Source organism: Triticum aestivum, chromosome 4D, assembly GCF_018294505.1.
Source record: "Triticum aestivum cultivar Chinese Spring chromosome 4D, IWGSC CS RefSeq v2.1, whole genome shotgun sequence".
NCBI lineage: Eukaryota > Viridiplantae > Streptophyta > Magnoliopsida > Poales > Poaceae > Triticum > Triticum aestivum.
This window is the reverse complement of record NC_057805.1, coordinates 342,871,476-342,890,819: the sequence shown is the minus strand read 5'-3', so window position 1 is coordinate 342,890,819 and position 19,344 is coordinate 342,871,476. Positions and strand designations below refer to the sequence as shown.

At 43.0% G+C, this 19,344-nt stretch overlaps 1 protein-coding gene across 1 annotated transcript; it reads right to left on the bottom strand.

The window, feature by feature from the left end:
• Positions 1-7,567: 7,567 nt before the first annotated feature.
• Positions 7,568-9,973, bottom strand: LOC123100004 (phosphatidylinositol transfer protein 2). Its single transcript, XM_044522005.1, has 10 exons — positions 9,760-9,973; positions 9,596-9,626; positions 9,345-9,493; positions 8,934-9,025; positions 8,773-8,780; positions 8,596-8,667; positions 8,348-8,515; positions 8,157-8,252; positions 7,937-8,059; positions 7,568-7,866 (listed from the first exon to the last, which is right to left on the bottom strand). Exons 1-10 carry the CDS (start codon positions 9,777-9,779, stop codon positions 7,774-7,776), a joined length of 852 nt encoding a protein of 283 aa, XP_044377940.1. The 5' UTR covers positions 9,780-9,973; the 3' UTR covers positions 7,568-7,773.
• Positions 9,974-19,344: the final 9,371 nt, after the last annotated feature.

Sequence of the window (19,344 nt, the reverse complement as noted above, 5' to 3'; positions counted from 1 at the left end):
GATGTTCTTGGCAGTAGAATCCAGTTGAATGAACTTCTTGACATCAGCAGGGGTGACACCTTCACCAGTCTTGGGAACGCCATTCTTGACGACATACCAGAGGTCGACATCAATGGCTTCAAGATGCATGCACATCTTATTCTTCCAGTAGGGATATTCAGTTCCATCGAAGACAGGGCACACAGCGGAGACTTTGATTATCCCTGCAGTCGACATGGCTAAAATTCCAGGTGGTTAAACCGAATCACACAGAACAAGGGAGTACCTTGCTCTGATACCAATTTAAAGTGCTAGTTATCGACTAGAGGGGGTGAATAGGCAATTTTTATGAAAGTCTTCAAAACATGGGAGTTTCGAAGACAAACGATAGAAATGAACCTATTAACATGCAGCGGAAGGTAGACTACACTTGGCAGGCCATAGTCAAGTATTCAATGAAGTGAAAGCACGAAGACTAATAGCAGCTAGGTAGTAATGATCAGGATGGAAGATAGTATGAAGCCAAACAACAATATAAGTCACACAGTGAAGTCAACAGGTAACACAAGCAAGCAATGACTTCACGAAGACAAACTGTAAATAAAGAGAGGGAGAAGATAGAACCAGTCACTTGATGAGGACAAGGATTTGTTGGACCAGTTCCAGTTGTTGTGACAACTGTACGTCTGGTTAGGGAGGCTGAGATTTAACTCAGAAGACCGTGTCTTCACCTTATTCCCCTTGAGCTAAGGACACCCAGTCCTCGCCCAATCACTCTGGTAAGTCTTCAAGGTAGACTTCCAAACCTTCACAGACTTCGTTCACCGGCGATCCACAATGACTCTTGGATGCTCAGAACGCGGCGCCTAACCGGCTGGAGGATTCACAGTCCTCAAGTGTAATAAGTCTTCAGGTCACGCGAACAGAAAGACTTCAGTGATGCTAACACTCTTTGGCTCTGGGTGTTTGGGCTTTTCCTCGCAAGGATTTCTCTCTCTCAAAAGCTTCGGAGGTGGGTTGCTCTCAAACGACAAAAGCCGTGCACTAACTCTGAGCAGCCACCAATTTATGGTGTAGGGGGTGGGCTATTTATAGCCACTAGGCAACCCGACCTGATTTGTCCGAAATGACCCTGGGTCACTAAGGAACTGACACGTGTTCCAACGGTCAGATTTCAAACACACGCGGCAGCTTGACTTGGGCTACAAGTAAAGCTGACTCATCCAGCTCTGGATAAGGTTTGCTCTCATTGTCTTTGCTCGAAGACATAGGATTTGGTTGAGCATCACTTCAGTCACTCTGACTTTGTTCACTTGGACCCCACTTAACACTACGGTGGTTCCTACGACTCAACAAAGAAGAAAAGGAAACTACAAAACAACTATGTCTTCGCACTCCATAGTCTTCACGTGAATGTCTTCTCGAGTCATAAGCTTCAATGTGATTGTCTTCACATACCACCATTGTCTTCAATGTCTTCACAGATTTTTAGGGGTCATCTCCGGTAGGTAAACCGAATCAATGAGGGACTACTACCTGTGTTATCCTGCAATTCTCACAAACACATTAGTCCCTCAACTAGGTTTGTCGTCAATACTCCAAAACCAACTAGGGGTGGCACTAGATGCACTTACAGAGCACAAGACAGTGCGGTGGGTGAGGTAGAATGAGGAAGCTCTTTCAGAGGAGATGACTCCTGATTACTTACATGCGAGGCAGGAAGGAAGCCGGGATAGTCGACAATGATGGCCACTTCTGTGTCGTCGTAGCTTGCCTGGTAGAATACTCCGTCCTCGAGTTCTACAAATGCGTCCGGATCCTCTTCGAATCCAGGGTCAAGGTCCCGGTTATGATCCTCCGGCTGTGGGGCGGGGCTATGGATCCCCGCGGTAATCTTCCGCCATTCCTGTTACAAATGGATGGGTTAATGTCAATTAAAAGTGACTCAGGGGGAGGATTGAGTAAAGCGGTGGGATTAAAACTCACCCAGCTAGGAGGATTGTGCATGGAAAATCCATCTTGGCGTTTAAGGCGAGAGAACTCCTCTTTCTTCCCTTTGTATAGTTTGGCCAATATATTTGCCAAAGTGGCGGGTGTGTCCGGACCCTTCCGTCCGCAGCGTGAGGCGTCGTCTTCCCCATTGTAGTGCCACATAGGGAGCCCTCTGTATTGGAGCGGCTGGACACCCCGCACTATGGATGTCGCCATTACCTCGATTATTGATAATCCGGACTGGGGGAGTGTCCTTATCTTGCCCATTAATTGACGGACCTCCGCGCTATCTTCCTTCTCGAGGCTCCGAGGGCACCAGCTGTGGCGTTTCTTCAATGGAGCACTCGAAAATTCGGGAAGACCCATGCGGATTGGGTCGGGGAGAGCGACGTCCTCAATATAGAACCACTCTGAGGTCCACTCTTCGGATGCCTTCTTCGGTGTGCCGGATAGGTATCCGGTCTCGGCTATGCACCATACTTCAGCGCCGCCCACCTCGAATACTGATCCCTCTTGGGTGCGAGGGACGAGGCAGAATAGCTTTCTCCATAAATCAAAATGGGCCTCACAACCCAGGAATAGCTCGCAAAGAGCACAAAACCCGCGATATGCAGGATTGAGGCCGGTGTGAGGTTGTGCAGCTGGAGGCTATAATACTCCAGGAGTCCTCGGAGGAAGGGGTGGATTGGAAATCCGACGCCCCTCAACAAGTAGGAAACGAAGCAAACCCGTTCCCCCTGGTTGGATTGGGGAAATTTTCCGCCAGGGCTTTGCCAGAGAAGGAGGTCAATCCTACCCGAATAGGGACTAGATCCGCGGGGGGAAGGAATCCCTGCGTTTGAAGCTTAACCAGCTGATCGTGGGATACTGAGCATCTCTTCCAGTCGCCTTTTTAGGAGCCGTGGGGGCGGGAGGAAGAGCTGGGAACGCTAGCCATGTTGGAATGGTTTCTCCTCGCAAGCTCTAAGGATTTTCCGTTGGATGTGGAATGGGATCTGAGATCCAATCTCTTTAAATAGATGCCTTTCTTGCATGGCCGGGGTGTTATGTGCAAAAAATACCCTGACCTCTCGTATTCGCTCCACACATGGAAGCAGAAGCAATGGAGGCACAGAAGCCGAGGGGCATGACATTAAATCACAAGCCGAATACAGCTCTCTAAGTCAGGTGCTTTGAAGTAATCGGAGGAGGAACCCGTCTTGCAATGCCGAAGACAATCTGCGCGCCGGATATATCGTCATTGAAGCCTAGTTCGGGGGCTACTGAGGGAGTCCTGGATTAAGGGGTCCTCGGGCGTCAGGCCTATATGATATGGGCCGGGCTGATGGGCTATGAAGATACAAGACAGAAGACTTCTTCCCGTGTCCCGATGGGACTCTCCTTTGCGTGGATGGCAAGCTTGGCGTTCGGATATGTAGATTCCTTCCTCTGCAAACCGACTTTGTACAACCCTAGTCCCCTCCGGTGTCTATATAAACCGAAGGGTTTAGTCCGTAGAGGCAATCACAATCATACAAGCTAGACATCTAGGGTTTAGCCATTACGATCTCGTGGTAGATCAACTCTTGTAACCCTCATATTCATCAAGATCAATCAAGCAGGATGTAGGGTATTACCTCCCTCGAGAGGGCCCGAACCTGGGTAAACATCGTGTCCCCCGTCTCCTGTTACCATCGAACCTAGACGCACAGTTCGGGACCCCCTACCCGAGATCCGCCGGTTCTGACACCGACAGCGGGCGTATAGAGGGTCGGGTTTGCCAAGTCTTGTTATAGATTCTCTAAAGTGGTCTCACACACCAACTTTTAGAATGGGACTAAACTTTTAGAACTACATCTTGCCATTTATTGATGGGCCTTTTTTAGATTTTAGAAATTCTACATGGGCCTAGCCCATTATTTATAACAGCAAGTTTGATAAATGAACGTAATAATTTAGAGTTGTGTGCATTCTATGCCCATTTTCTTGGGAGCTCCTACTCCGCGCCTTCAGTACCATCTAATCTAACTGGCGCTTGCAGCAACGTCTTGCTGGGCCGGCCCACTAACGCGTAATGCCAGCGCACAAAAATCCTATAAAAAGTTGTTAAGCCGAGGTTTCGAACTCACGCCTTCGCTTTCTAAAACCACTCGGCTAACCACTACAGCTACCTAGTACTTGTAGACAGTAGTACCTCGATACCAGATATGTCTTTTTGATTCCGTCGAAAATCTATTTTACTATATTAATGACAAAATTGGCTACGCGGTTCCAAAAACTGAAAGCTCATAGATTAAAAAAAGTTCATGATTTTTTTTGAAAAAAGAATAGGCTCACGTATTTAGAAAAGTTCACGAATATTAAAAAAATCATGAAATTAGAAAAAGATTTCTAATTTTATAAAAAACATGAGTTTGAAAAAGTTCACAAAATATAAAAAAATGCTAGAAAATTGAATGAAGTTCACTATTTTGAGAAAAAGTTCACGAATTTGAAAACAATTTTGTCAATGTTTTAAAAAGTTCATCACATTGAAAAAAAAGTTCATCAATTATGAAAAAAATTCATGGAACTTCAAAAAAATTCATCGAATTTGAAAAAAGATCATCCAATTGGAAAAAAGTTCATCGATTTCGAAAAAAGTTCTTCAAATTTGAAGAAAAAGTTCACCGGATTTGAAAAAAGTTCACCGGATTTAAAAAAGTTCATTGATTTTGAACAAAATTTCATTGAATTCAAGAAAGTTCACCAAATTCGAAAAAAAACGTATTAGAAAAAAGGTCCGGTGAATTTGAAATTTTCTGTTGAAAAAATGATCGCACATTTAAGAAAAAGATAAAACTAAAAAAGAGAAGAAAAAAGGAAAGTTTCGCAAACAGAAGAGAATAAAAAGGTGGAAAGAATGTAGATTGCATAGTCCATCTTGTCGTTGTAGTGGTTACAGCGGTTTGCGTGTACCGAGCGGTCTCAAGTTTGAACCTCGCCCGCGCTCCTTTTATTTATCTTTTCCAGAAAAGAATGTAGAATGGGCCAGCCCAGCTTGGACTACTGCAGGCGTCCGTTTGCAATTGCACTGTAACGGGAGCCTGCAACGTCTAATTGGAATTGCCCCTTTTCTTACTTGGCGTCCTCCGTGCCGGTTACAAGCTATTCTACAAACAGGCGCGCACACCCCTTCGGCCTGGGCTTGGCCCATTTATGTTTGTTTTTTTTGTTTCTTTAAACTTCAAAAAATGGTCATACGTGGACTTCACACCTCACAGTTCGTGTCTACCTAATGTTTTTTTAGACAATCTCGCGAAACTTTATTAACCAGTCACAATGTTTACAGGGACGAAATGAAGATCTCCCGGCTGGCCTAACCACACATGGTGGCCAACCGCGAGGGAGAGAGAATGTTTCGCTAGATTGTGAGCTTTATAGTTTGAGCTCCTAAAGTCATGACCTATATTGCATGATAAAAAACTAGAAGAGTGTTCCGATATCTCCCGAAGGACAGCTCCATAAGTAGCTAGCTTGCCATGATGCAACTCGTCGACAACCATCTTGCAATCCGAGGCAACCTGTATATCTCGTGCATATAGATCATCCGCCAACGAGAGAGCTTCCCTTATAGCTAGGGCTTCCAGCGTTTGAGGCTCTGTGATATGCTTGAAAACAATGGCCGAAGCCCCCAAAAAGTTGCCCTGTTGATCTCTACAGATCGCTCCCACGGAACCATGCTTCCTTCTCGCGTCCACTGCCCCGTCAACATTGATCTTGAGACAACCTTGGATTGGCGGCACCCATGTTGCACTCCGCATGACTCTACTTGGTACTGCTTGCGTCTCCCTTTTGTTAACTATCTCCAACTCTGACAGATACTTATTAATGAAAGCCGCTGTAGCGTGTGGAGATTGAAATATATCCTCATGAATTGCCTTTCTTCGTGCAGCCCAGATTGCCCACATGGTTACTACAACACGGGTGAAATCATGAGCATCTAGTATTTCATGTAGAGCAAATAACCAGTCCTTAGCGTCTTCCTCTTGGTGTGTGATGATTTTCTCGACCAACTCCTCTGGTGCGAGAGCCCATACGCTTCTTGAGAGAGCGCAAGAGAGAAGTGCGTGTCTCCATGTATCCCTAGCTCCACACAAGCAGCAAGTGTCTGTTTCAGCCATATGGCGATGATGAAGCACTTCTCCGCTGGGCATAGAATGTCTGGCAAGTCTCCAGAGGAACATACGAAGTTTTGAGGGTACCTGGATAGGCCATATAGTGCTCCAAAACCTGTTGTTCTGCCCCGTGGATGAGCCCTCGGCCTCGTTCCACCATCCCTCTCTGCTTGTCTTCGTACGCAATATCATCCGGTATGCCGACCGAACGGTGAAACAACCAGTTGGTTCTTCATGCCAAGCCCAAAAATCCGGCTGCCTACGCATACACACTGGTATTTTTAGAATCTCGTTTGCATCAACCGGGATGAAAACTGAGCGAACCAGCCCCTCATTCCATTGTGCTGTAGTAGTATCAATAAGATCAGATACTCGCCGTGGTGGGTTCGGCACTAAGGATGTAATAGGCCTTTTGAAACTATCACGAGGGATCCAATTATGTAACCATATATCCGTGCTCTCCCCATCCCCAATTCTCCTGATGATTCCCTGAGCTAGTATCTCCTTTCCATCTAATATCGCTCGCCAAATCTGAGATGGATGAGGACCTAAATCTGCCTCCAATAATGTACTGTTTGGGAAGTAAACAGCTTTCAAAACCTGAGCACTAAGGGAGCGTTCATCGTTCATTATTCTCCAAGCTTGCCTCGGAAGCAGAGCTAGATTGAACATCTCCAAATCACGGAATCCAAGTCCACCCAACTGTTTTGGTTGTATCATAGTGTCCCAGGCAACCCAGTTTGGTTTTCGTTTGCCTTGCTTACTCCCCCACCAAATGTTTTTCTATTCTTGTTGCGCGTCAACTTGTAACCCTGAAAGGAACACTCTGGGTTTTCTATGGCCTGTTTTTCGTCGCTTGTTACTCTTTTTAATTTTTTTTCTTACTTTTCAAAAATTTCTAAACTTTTTAAAATTTACAACTTTCTTCAAATCCGTGAAGTTTTTCTTAAAAATCCGTGAATGTTTTTTCAATTCTTGAAAGTTTTTTTAAATCAATGTTTGTTTTTTCAAATTCATGAACTTCTTCTTTAAAATTTATGATTTTTTTCTAATTTGTTCACTTCTTTTCAAAATCAATGAAATGTTTTCAATTTTGCAAAGTTTTTCATTTTATTATGTACTTTTTATAATTTGCATATATTTTTTGTAATTCTCAAACTTTTTTCAAATGGATGAACTTTTTTTATAATCTGTAAACCTTTTTTGATTTCACAATTTTTAAAAAAATATATTAATAAACCGGCCGGGTTTTTTATAACAGACCAACAGCAGAAAAAACGAAAAAGAAAACTAGCCTGCAAAGAGAGCGGACGAGAAGCTGGAGCGAGCGGGGGGAAGGCGAGCGAACTGCATTGCTGGGTCGCGGCCCGCTTGGGCGCTCGTGAGCGCCAGCTCTCCATTCTATTGATGCGGAGGTCCGAGTATAAACCCTCTTTTTTTGGAAAAAACATGGCATTCCATCATCCAATACTTTACATTAAATCAGACGCACTTACAGCCCATGATGCCTTGGCTACAGCAGCAGCATCTTCACTGGATGCTTACATATATGTACAGTGTTAATTAAGCCATATTTGGACGCACACTTAATCTGAAATGTCCTCCTGGTTTGGGAATTCAGCTAACTGGGACACTGAAATAGACGGACCATCTCACGGAACCAGCACTATGTGCAGCTCCCCACGACGGCGATTTCGTCTTTGAGGGACTTCCTCTTGCCCTCGTGCTTGCTCCCAGGTTTTGCAGCCTTTTTCAGTGTCTGCAGCAACATCAGTTAGTAACCCAAACGTAAGAACATAGATACAGGCAGTAAAACCCAATATGCTGACCTTCTTGAGGAGTAGGTCCGTGTGCCTCTCCATCTCCCGGATCTGCTCCATGGTCATGCCGTACCACTCGTCTATCCACGCGAAGCACATCCGGTGGCACGCCAGAAACAGCGCCCTCTCCCCCTGCACGGTATGGAGCGTCAGCTCTGAGCTTCTGAAGTACTGACGTTCTGCCAGATTCAGATCAAGCGATGCGCAGTTTGACAAGATATGCAGGTACCGCGATGAGGCAATCTTCGAGCCGTTCGCCCAGGCCCCAGATGGGAGCATCCATGATCACAAGCTTGTATATGGTCATCACGGGACGGCAAGAATCCTGAAGCGAGTGCAACCCATGTAGATAAAGCATGTGAAAAATGTCAAACTTGATAGTAGCAGTACACATAGATCTCTGATTCAGAATCTGCATACCATCCACCCATTCAGAAGAGGGCCTCGGTCCGTCCGTTGGGACTTGAAAGTTGTGAGGTCGACTTTTGGAGCAGTGATCACCTTGCTCCAGTAGTCCCGCGATACTGACGCGATGTCGACGATCTCCACCTCTCTTTCAGCTAGCTGCTGGCTGTTTAGATTGTGCGCCTGGTTGTAGTGCAATTTCAGTGTCGTTTCCATTCGTCTGAAGGACTGAAAATGACTAGGAGGCAACTGAATATGCGTACATTTTCAGAGCAGCCGTTGTCAGGTCTTATCACAGTGTCAATCGTCAGTGAACACTTGCTAAAAAGCGGGCACTGCATGATAGTAGCAGATAATCAAGAATAATTTAGTTTGGGAGTGCTGGATGAACTGAGGTATGTAGGATTCGAAGACATAAGGGTTTCTCTACTTCGTAATACCTTGATCACTGACGAGGGTCAGAGCAGCATCCATGGCAAACATGAAACGGGAGGGGGATACAAAGTTACAAATGGAACTAGTAGTTTACAACAATTGATAAGTGTGTAATTATCGCTAAAATATGATTGATAATTGGTAAAAAAAACAGGTCATTTCTAACCTGTTCTGCTCTTTGGATACGCGGACCACGAGTCCTCATGCACAGCGAGAGAACTCGCGGATGCAAAGCCCTTCATCCAAGATGGAATTTTGCTGCACACAGTTTTTAAGGGAAATAATTGCTCCGAGTTCATCCAGTAATCTGTTATTCCTTAGCATTGCTAATTACAACCTTTGATTTTTTACGCCTTAGCTTTGCATTGCTAATTAACCAATTATTCGCTTCCAGTGCTTTTTCTTACATTTCATGATTATCCAGTAATGGCCTTAATTCTAAATAGGCATACTTTTATGTTTTCTTCTTGAAACAACTTAGGATGTATTATCACTACGAAATCTGCGAAATTTATCATGTCATGAACTAGTATATATACGTAAAAAAAAAACTAGGTGACTATATATATGTACGAACCTCTGCAAATGATAAACTTTCGAGGTGAATTGGCCTTCGCCCAGTTTCTCATCCTCAAAAGGGACCTGCTGCAGCACCTCCACGCCCTCCTTGCCATTTGTATTCTGCTGCTCCATCTTCATGATGGTGTAGCTGAGCCCTATCTCATACTGCAATACAGTAATCGACCTGTCTCAGCTCAATTACCATCTCACAACAACAAAACACTGAAAAAAACCCTCTGAAATTCTTTCTTTGGTGGTTCTTCATACCTCCTCCATCGACATAGGCATGATGATTCGGCTTAGTGCAGGATCATAGTCAAGGTCCGGCAAATCGACCAAAGCACGTGAGTTGACAAACAGAAAATAAAAGTAGGAGATCATGCACACAAAGCGATTTGCAATGAATAGAAGGATCTTTGACAAAAGGATACAATTCCTTGATCTGAACCATGGCGGAAGCAGTATCGGGATGGTGGCTGGGCGGGTTCGGTGTTGGGAGGGACGAAGATGAGCCCTTTTTCGAAACCGCAAGGAGGAGAACTCTTCTGCCCGTTTCCCAAGAAGGCAGTGGAGGAAGAGTGGGGACTCGGGAACAGCTTCAAATTGCTGTTTATACTTCTTCCACTTATGACCTCCAACAGATGTGAAATCTGATAATGGGACAGCGCAACTTAAAACTGGAAATTTGTGTCAACTTACCGTGGGAATCTGAGGTTTGAGGCGGGCGGATGTGCGAAGGATCCTCGCACGGGCAGGTCTCCATCAACAGGGTTGTGACTTGTGAGGTGGGTAATTTACGCACGTCAGGGGTTGCCTTTATGTAACGTATCTTGCAACTTCTGGAGAAGAAGATGCTGGCAAAATCCGCCTGGCCGCCACTGCAATTGTGCCCACCCCTTTGTATTGCTGTCCCGTGGGCCCGGCCAGGGGAAAACACTTGGCCAGGAGGAACCTATGTGGCTTCAAAAAGCACCGTTCCGTCATGCAGATCATGGAGGGTGTTGACTACCTGATCTAGTGGCGGATGTTTTTTTTAGCACCTCTAGTGTGGATCATGAAATCTCAGCGCAGCCGGATGGCGTCCATGAACGTCTACCGAAAATAAACTAAACTTTGTTACTTTAATAACCATGTTGGGCTTAATTTTCATCTCACGGACGTTGGCGGACTCGCGGACACAGTCTGCTTGCATGCCTACTGAGCAATCACCTCACCTATTCATAAATTCACTTCATGGTTTCTTTGTGGGTTGAAAAAGTATCTTGCCTGTTGTCCCGGTTGCCTCTGAGAGCGCGGCCATCGTCGTGGCCATGGCTCCAATGGTTCAGATCATACTCGAGCTTCAAGACTTGTGTGCGAACTTTGTTCATCGGTATCCATGACGCATCCAGACAAGATGGATATTGTTGGGGCCGATGCGGTGGCACATGCAATTTTCTAAAGATAAAGAGGAAGCGAGGGCCAAAGGTAAGAAAGGTAGTGCCAACCCTTAGATCAGCCATCTTGAAATTGAAAACAGATAGAAGCAAAAATATGAAGGGTGACCCTAGAAAAAAAAGACACACATGGTTAAATGATGGAGGCTACTCAGCTCTTTGGGTAGTCTTCCTAGTTTTGGCATTGTCCATTGTCATTCTCGTTGTGTTTTTCTTCACTTGCATCTGTCATTGGGTATTTTTGTGTGGAGACCTCCTACACGGCGCTTCAGGCGCCGAATTTCGCTCCTGGCGCTCGTGCATAACATGTATGGGTTATACCCAATAACGAGCGAACGCTGGCTTGCCTCGCACGCCTGCTATTCAACCGGTGGATGGTTGACCGTTGACCTGTTCACTTTTCACCAAATATGAAAATAAATCATAAATTTGAATAAACTCATGAATTTAGAAAAAAATTAATAAAGTTCAAAAAAAGTGTATTTGGAAAATAAAAAAAATCATGAATTTGAGAAAAACTTCAGGAATTTGAAAATGTTCGTGAATCTGAAACACTTCATGAATTAGAAAAAGTTCACGGGTTTTAAAATGTTAACAAATTTGCAAACAAATCACGGATTTGAAAAATTGTTAACGGATATCAAAAAGGTTCACAGATTTGCCAAATTGAGCGCGGGTTTCTAAAAAGTTTGCGAAATTGAAAAAAGTTCATGAAATTGAAAGAAATGTCCGTGAATTTGAAAACTATTTATAAATTTTTAAAATAATCATGAACTTATGAAAAAATGTTTGGAATTTAAAATATCACCGATTTGAATAAAATAAAATGAAAAAAGAAAAAAAGAAAATTAAAACAAATAAAAAACCGGCCAGAAGCTTCCCAAAATCGGAAAAAAAAGCAAAATAAAAGCAGAAGTCGTTCGCATTATATAGGCCGACCCAGTGGTCACGAAAGTTGTGGCGGGGTGTGAGATGCGTACGGTTACCGAAGTAACTACAAAATCACTAGTTAAGGGTTATCCTTGCAAAGGTCACTCGCCACCTTCTCACATGTTGACAATTGAAGACTGCATATGCGTCACTTGTCGCAACCTTGAAGTTTCCCTTTTTTTCATAGATTCGTTTGTTCAAAACGTTTTATCTCTTGAACGTGTGTCCAAATACCAAACTGTTTTCACCTTTTGATTTATCGCGTTGAGATCTTTAAAACTAGTTCCATGCTAATAGGTTTCAACGTTTTTTTCCACAAAAACCTAAAAACTCCATGAAAAACAGTAACCGAATAGAAGGAATACCAAAAAATATCCAAAAAATAAAAAATATGGCCACTGAAAAGAACGAATACCAAAAAACAGAAAAATGGAACCCAGAAGCGTGGTTGCGATTTTCATTTTTTTTGTAAGCGCGGGCTAGCTTTTTCCTTTTTTGGGGCAAGCGGAAGTTGTATTTTCTTTCCATTTTCTGTAGAAGCACACATTGTACTTTCCGTAGAGGCACAAATTGCTTCTTCTACTCGAAGAGGAAAACTCGTAGAAAAACAGGTTGTGCTTTTCTCTTTTACAGTAGAAGCATAAATTCCGTTCTCGTGGAAGCACAATCGTTCTTCTCGCGGAAGCAAAACTGTGCACCCACGAGAAATACAATTGTCCTTCTTGTGGAAGCACATACTTGTTTTTAGAGAAGCACAAATGTGTTTGAAAAAGAAAAGACTAAAAAAATCTCCAAATCCTAGGAAAAACGAGAAGAAAACTGAAAAGATGAAAATGTTAGGAATATGCAACTTGTATTCTCATCGGGCCATAGGCTAATATATATATATATATATATATATATATATATATATATATATATATATAGGTGCAGGAAATATGCAAAAAAATCCTAGAAGCAAGACCAATAATAGGTAATTCTTTATCACGAGGTTGTCTATGTAATTTGGAGAAATTAAACTCATGAGACACATCACCAAAATTTACACTAACAGTTTCCTTCGTGCAATCAATTTTACCATTAACCGTATTCAAGAAAGGTCTACCAAATATAACTGGACAAAAATCATCTTGTGGGGAACCAAGAACTAGAAAATCAGTAGGGTATTTTATTTTTTCACACAAGACTTCGACATCTCTAACAATCCCAAGTGGTGTGATAGTATCTCTATTAGCAACCTTAATAGTAACATCAATGTCTTCTATCTCAGCAGCTGCAATATCATTCACAATTTCTTAATATAAAGTAAACGGGATAGCACTCACACTAGCACCCAAATCACATAAGCCATGATAATAATGATCTCCTATTTTAACAGAGACAACAAGCATGCCAACAACAAGTTTATTTTTATCCTTTTCATCGGGTTTAGCAATTCTAGCAGCTTCGTCGCAGAAATAAATAACATGCACATCGATATTATTAACGAAGGGATCTTTAACCATGGCAACATTAGGTTCAACTTAAATTTGTTCAGAGGTTGTAAGTGTTCTTGTATAAATTTTGCGACCCGTAGTTGAAGCTTTAGCATGTCCTTTTATCCTTACGGGAAAAGGGGGTTTCTCAATATAAGCAGTAGGAATAACTGGATTAGCACTATAAGTAATGGTTTCTTCCCTAGCTTTAATGGATTCTACTATTTTTACTTCAATGGGAGGATGATATTTAAACACGTCTCCTTAGGGAGATCAACATGAGTATCAAATGATTCAAAAAAGAAGTTACTATATCAGAGTCAAGTCCATACTTAGTGCTAAAATTATGAAAAGCATCGGTATCCAGAAAAGTTTTAACACAATCAAACTCAAGCTTTATACCTAACTCCTTACCTTCATTGAGCTCCCAATCCTCAGAGTTGCGTTTAATTCATTCCAAAAGATCTGACCTGAAATCAATAGTATTCTTCATAAAAGAACCAGTACAAGAAGTATCGAGCATGGATTGTTCATCACGAGAAAGCTGAGCATAAAAATTCTGTATAATAATTTCTCTTGAGAGCTCATGATTGGGGCATGAATACAACATTGACTTAAGCCTCCCCCAAGCTTGAGCGATACTTTCTCCTTCACGAGGACAAAAATTATATATATATAATTCCGATCACGATGAACCAGATGCATAGGATAAAACTTCTGATGAAATTCCAATTTCAATCGGTTCCAATCCCAAGCTCCAATATCATCACATAGCCTATACCATGTCAATGATTTTCCCTTCAAAGATAAAGGGAAAACCTTCTTCTTAACTTCATCTCCGGGTAAACCTGCAAACTTAAATAATCTACAAACTTTATCCACATAGATTAGGTGCATATCAGGATGTAATGTTGCATCTCCTCCATAAGGATTAGCTAGCAGTTTCTCTGTCATACCCGAAGGAATTTCATAATAAGTATTTTCAGTAGGTGCAGTAGGTTGAGGAGCAACTCTTTGTGCTTCTGTTCAAGGTGAAGATACCCCGAACAAACCCCTCAAAGGATGGTTTTCCATAGTGACAAGTAACAGTAAATTTCAGCACGTAATATAAATGTTTCCTTACCAAATTCCACTCACCAAAGGCACTTCAGTCCCTGGCAAAGGCGCCATAAAAGAGTCTTGATGACCGACAATTATAAGGGATCAATCATAGTCCTTCCGATAAGTAATAGTGTCGAACCTAATGAGGAGCAGAAGGAAATGACAAGTGGTTTTCAACAAGGTATTTTCTGCAAGCATTGAAATTATCAGTAACAGGTAGTTTGGTGGCAAGGTAATTCGTAACGAGTAATGCTACCTCTTGAGCACTGCGTTGGTTTTCCCTTGAAGAGGAAAGGGTGATGCAGCAAAGTAGCGTAAGTATTTCCCTCAGTTTTTGAGAACCAAGGTATTAATCCAGTAGGAGGCTACGCGCGAGTCCCTCGTACCTACACAAAACAAATAAATCCTCGCAACCAACGCGATAAGGGGTTGTCAATCCCTACACGGTCACTTACGAGAGTGAGATCTGATAGATATGATAGGATAATATTTTTGGTATTTTTATGATAAAGATGCAAAGTAAAATAACAACAAAGTAAAAGGCAACGGAAATAACTAAGTGTTGGAAGATTAATATGATGAAGATAGACCCGGGGGCCATAGGTTTCACTAGTGGCTTGTCTCGAGAGCATAATTATTTTACGGTGGGTGAACAAATTACTGTTGAGCAATTGACAGAATTGAGCATAGTTATGAGAATATCTAGGTATGATCATGTATATAGGCATCACGTCCGAGACAAGTAGACCGACTCCTGCCTGCATCTACTACTATTACTCCACACATCGACCGCTATCCAGCATGCATCTAGAGTATTAAGTTCATAAGAACAGAGTAACGCTTTAAGCAAGATGACATGATGTAGAGGGATAAATTCATGCAATATGATAAAAACCCCATCTTGTTATCCTCGATGGCAACAATACTATACGTGCCTTGCTGCCCCTACTGTCACTGGGAAAGGACACCGCAAGATTGAACCCAAAGCTAAGCACTTCTCCCATTGCAAGAAAGATCAATCTAGTAGGCCAAACCAAACTGATAATTCGAAGAGACTTGCAAAGATAACCAATCATACATAAAAGAATTCAGAAGATTCAAATATTGTTCATAGATAAACTTGATCATAAACCCACAATTCATCGGTCTCAACAAACACACGCAAATGAAGATTACATCGAATAGATCTCCACGAGAGAGGGGGAGAACATTGTATTGAGATCCAAAAAGAGAGAGAAAGTCATCTAGCTACTAACTATGGACCCGAAGGTCTGAGGTAAACTACTCACACTTCATTGGAGAGGCTATGGTGTTGATGTAGAAGCCCTCCGTGATGGATGCCCCCTCCGGCGGAGCTTCGGAACAGGCCCCAAGATGGGATCTCGTGGTACAGAAGGTTGCGGCGGTGGAATTAAGTTTTTGGCTCCGTATCTGATCGTTTGGGGGTACGTAGGTATATATAGGAGGAAGGAGTACGTCGGTGGAGCAACATGGGGCCCACGAGGGTGGAGGGTGCGCCCTAGGGGGTAGGCGCGCCCCCTACCTCGTGGCTTCCTGCTTTGTTTGTTGACGTAGGGTCCAAGTCTCCTGGATCATGTTCGTTCCAAAAATCACGTTCCCGAAGGTTTCATTCCGTTTGGACTCCGTTTGATATTCTTTTTCTGCGAAACTCTGAAATAGGCAAAAAAAAACAGCAATTCTGGGCTGGGCCTCCGGTTAATAGGTTAGTCCCAAAAATAATATAAAAGTGAATAATAAAGCCCAATAATGTCCAAAACAGAAGATAATATAGCATGGAGCAATCAAAAATTATAGATACGTTGGAGACGTATCAAGTAACAAGTGTAACAAAGGTGCAGCAAGATTGCCCAATCCTTTTTATAGCAAAGGATAAGACTGGACGAACTCTTATATAAAGCAAAGCGCTCCCGAGGATACATGGGAATTATTGTCAAGTTAGTTTTCATCATGCTCATATGATTCGTGTTCGCTACTTTGATAATTTGATATGTGGATGGACCGGTGCTTGGGTGCTGTCCTTACTTGGACAAGCCTCCCACTTATGATTAACCCCTCTCGCAAGCATCCGCAACTACGAAATAAGAATTAAGATAAATCTAACCATAGTATTAAACAAGTGGATCCGAATCAACCCCTTATGAAGCAACACATAAACTAGGGTTTAAGCTTCTGTCACTCTAGCAACCCATCATCTACTTGCAACTTCCCAATGCCTTACCCTAGGCCAAAACCATGGTGAAGTGTCATGTAGTCGACGTCCACATAACACCACTAGAGGAAAGACAACATACATCTCATCAAAATATCAAACGAATACCAAATTCACATGATTAATTATAACAAGACTTTTCCCATGTCCTCGGGAACAAAAGTAACTACTCACAAAGCATATTCATGTTCAAGATCAGAGGGGTAATAAATATCATTAAGGATCTGAACATATGATCTTCCACCAAATAAACCAACTAGTATCAACTACAAAGAGTAATCAACATAGCAACCCACATGTACCAAGCTAAGGTTTTGAGGCAAAGATTGAATACAAGAGATGAACTAGGGTTTGAGATGAGATGGTGCTGGTGAAGATGTTGATGAATATTGGCCCTCCCACGATGAGAGGATGGTTGGCGATGACAATGGCTTCGATTTCCCCCTCCCGGAGGGAAGTTTTCCCCGCAAAATCGCTCCGCCGGAGACCTAGATTGTTTCTGCCCAGGTTCCATCTCGAGACGGCTGCGCTTCCTCCCGAAAGCTTTCTCGTTATTTATTCTAGGTCAAAACACCTCATATAGCAAAGATGGGCACTGGAGGCTGGCCAGGGGGCCCACAAGCTTAGGGGCGCGCCCTGGGGGGTAGAGGGCCCAGGCTTGTGGCCACCTGGTGGGTCCCCTTCTGCTATTTCTTCGCCCAATATTTTTTATATATTCCAAAACAATTCTCAATAGAGTTTCAGGACATTTGGAGTTGTGTAGAATAGGTATCTCAGATTTGCTCCTTTCCGGTCCAGAATTCCAGCTGCCGACATTCTCCCTCTATGTAAATCTTTTAAAACAAGAGAGAAAAGGCATAAGAATTGTATCCTAAAGTGTAATAAAATCCGATAAGGCAATAAATATCAACATAAAAATATGATGCAAAATGGACGTATCACGCCTCGTGCAGCGACCGCCACTACTGCAGTTGTCCTTGCGTCATCGCAGTTCCTGCTCCACCGCCCGCACCGTCTGATGCACTCTGCGCCGAGCCAGTAGTATCGCCCGTTGGCGATCCCTGTACGCTTTTAGGATGACCCTGGCTAACTCGGCGGCTTGCTCGTACCGCGTTTCCTCCTTCCTCTGGCCGTCATCCGGAGAGGCGGCGGCATGGCTGTCGACTGCCAAGCCGACCATTGTGCCTTCAGCCTTGATTCTGTCGTTGCCCAACTCCATCCCGTCGTCGGCCATTAGGGGTATGCCGGTATGTGTGGGTAACTAGCTAGCAAGTGGATCAGTAGCGAGTCGCCGCTGTGGCCATTGCTGTGGTTATTTATAGCTAGCAGTTGGCTAGGGGATTGGGGATTTTACAATTCACCCCTGTGGAGCATGGGAAGCCTTCACTGGAGCACGGGAAGACATAAGTGGAGCACACAACCCGACAACTGTATGCAGTGTCACGTGTTATCGCACACGTGTTTACATAAGGAAACGTATGTGTAACTTACTAATCATCGCACACAAGTACTCACACCATGTATCGTGTGCGATACCCCTAGCCATCGCAAGCAACTTGTTTGCATTTTATTAAATTTTTTTGCACACATAATCGCACACGAATGAACTGTAGTAACCATTTGAGTTATATTTTCTCATCGCAAACAGTTCATCCGAGTGGCATTTTTGCCGCGTATCACACATATCTTGTTTACACGAATTATTTGTGTTCTTTTAGCTCATCGCGAACATTTCATCTACGTGAACTATATGCCATGTATCACTATCACATACATCTTGCTAAGTTGTACCGTTTCTGTTGTCTTGCCTAATCGAAAACAGTTCATCCGAGTTAACTGTACGTCGTATATCGCACACACCTTGATCTGGCTGACCGTTTCTGTTGCGTCCCCTAATCGCAAACAGTTCATCCGAGTGAACTGTATATCGTATATCGCACACACCTTCATATGGCTGCCCGTTTCTGTTGTTCTGGCTCATCGCAAACAGTTCTTCTGGATTAACCGTATGCCACGCATCGCACACACAACTATAATCTGAATCGTATTTGATGTCTCCGCCATCGCAAACGTTTTGAATCTTTTTGATGTTTCTTTTACATCACCGTTTGCAATTAATGCATCACACACAGTTTCGTCGAAGGGTCTCTAATTGCAGTGTGGCGTTTGGACCATCCTGCAGTAGTGAATATATGCTTCAATTAGGTGATCAAATCTTTTGATTTTATACAAACTTATGGAGAAGCTTGTATTTACAAGAAAGTGAGTGGGACATGTGTAGCATTTCTAATACTATATGTGGATGACATAATGTTGATTGGAAATGATACATAATTTTTGGAAAGCATAAAGGGTTATTTGAACAAGAGTTTTTCCATGAAAGACCTGGGTTAAGCTGCTTACATATTGGGCATTAAGATCTATAGAGATAGATCGAGACGCCTGATAGGATTTTCACAAAGCACATACCTTGACAAGATTTTGAACAGGTTCAAAATGGACCAGTCAAAGAAGGGGTTCTTGCCTGTGCTGCAAGCTGTGAAGTTGAGTCAGACTCAAAGCCCGACCGCGGCAGAAGGAAGAGAAAGGATAAAAGTCATCCCATATGCCTTAGCCATAGGCTCTATAATGTATGACATGCTGTGTACCAGACCTGATGTGTGCCTTGCCATAAGATTAGTAGGGAGGTACCAAAGTAATCCAGGAGCCGATCACTAGACAGCGGTCAAAAAAATATATCCTTAAGTACCTAAAGATGACTAAGGACACGTTACTCGTTTATGGAGGTGACAAAGAGCTCATCGTAAAGGGTTACATCAATGCTAGCTTTGACACTGATCCGGA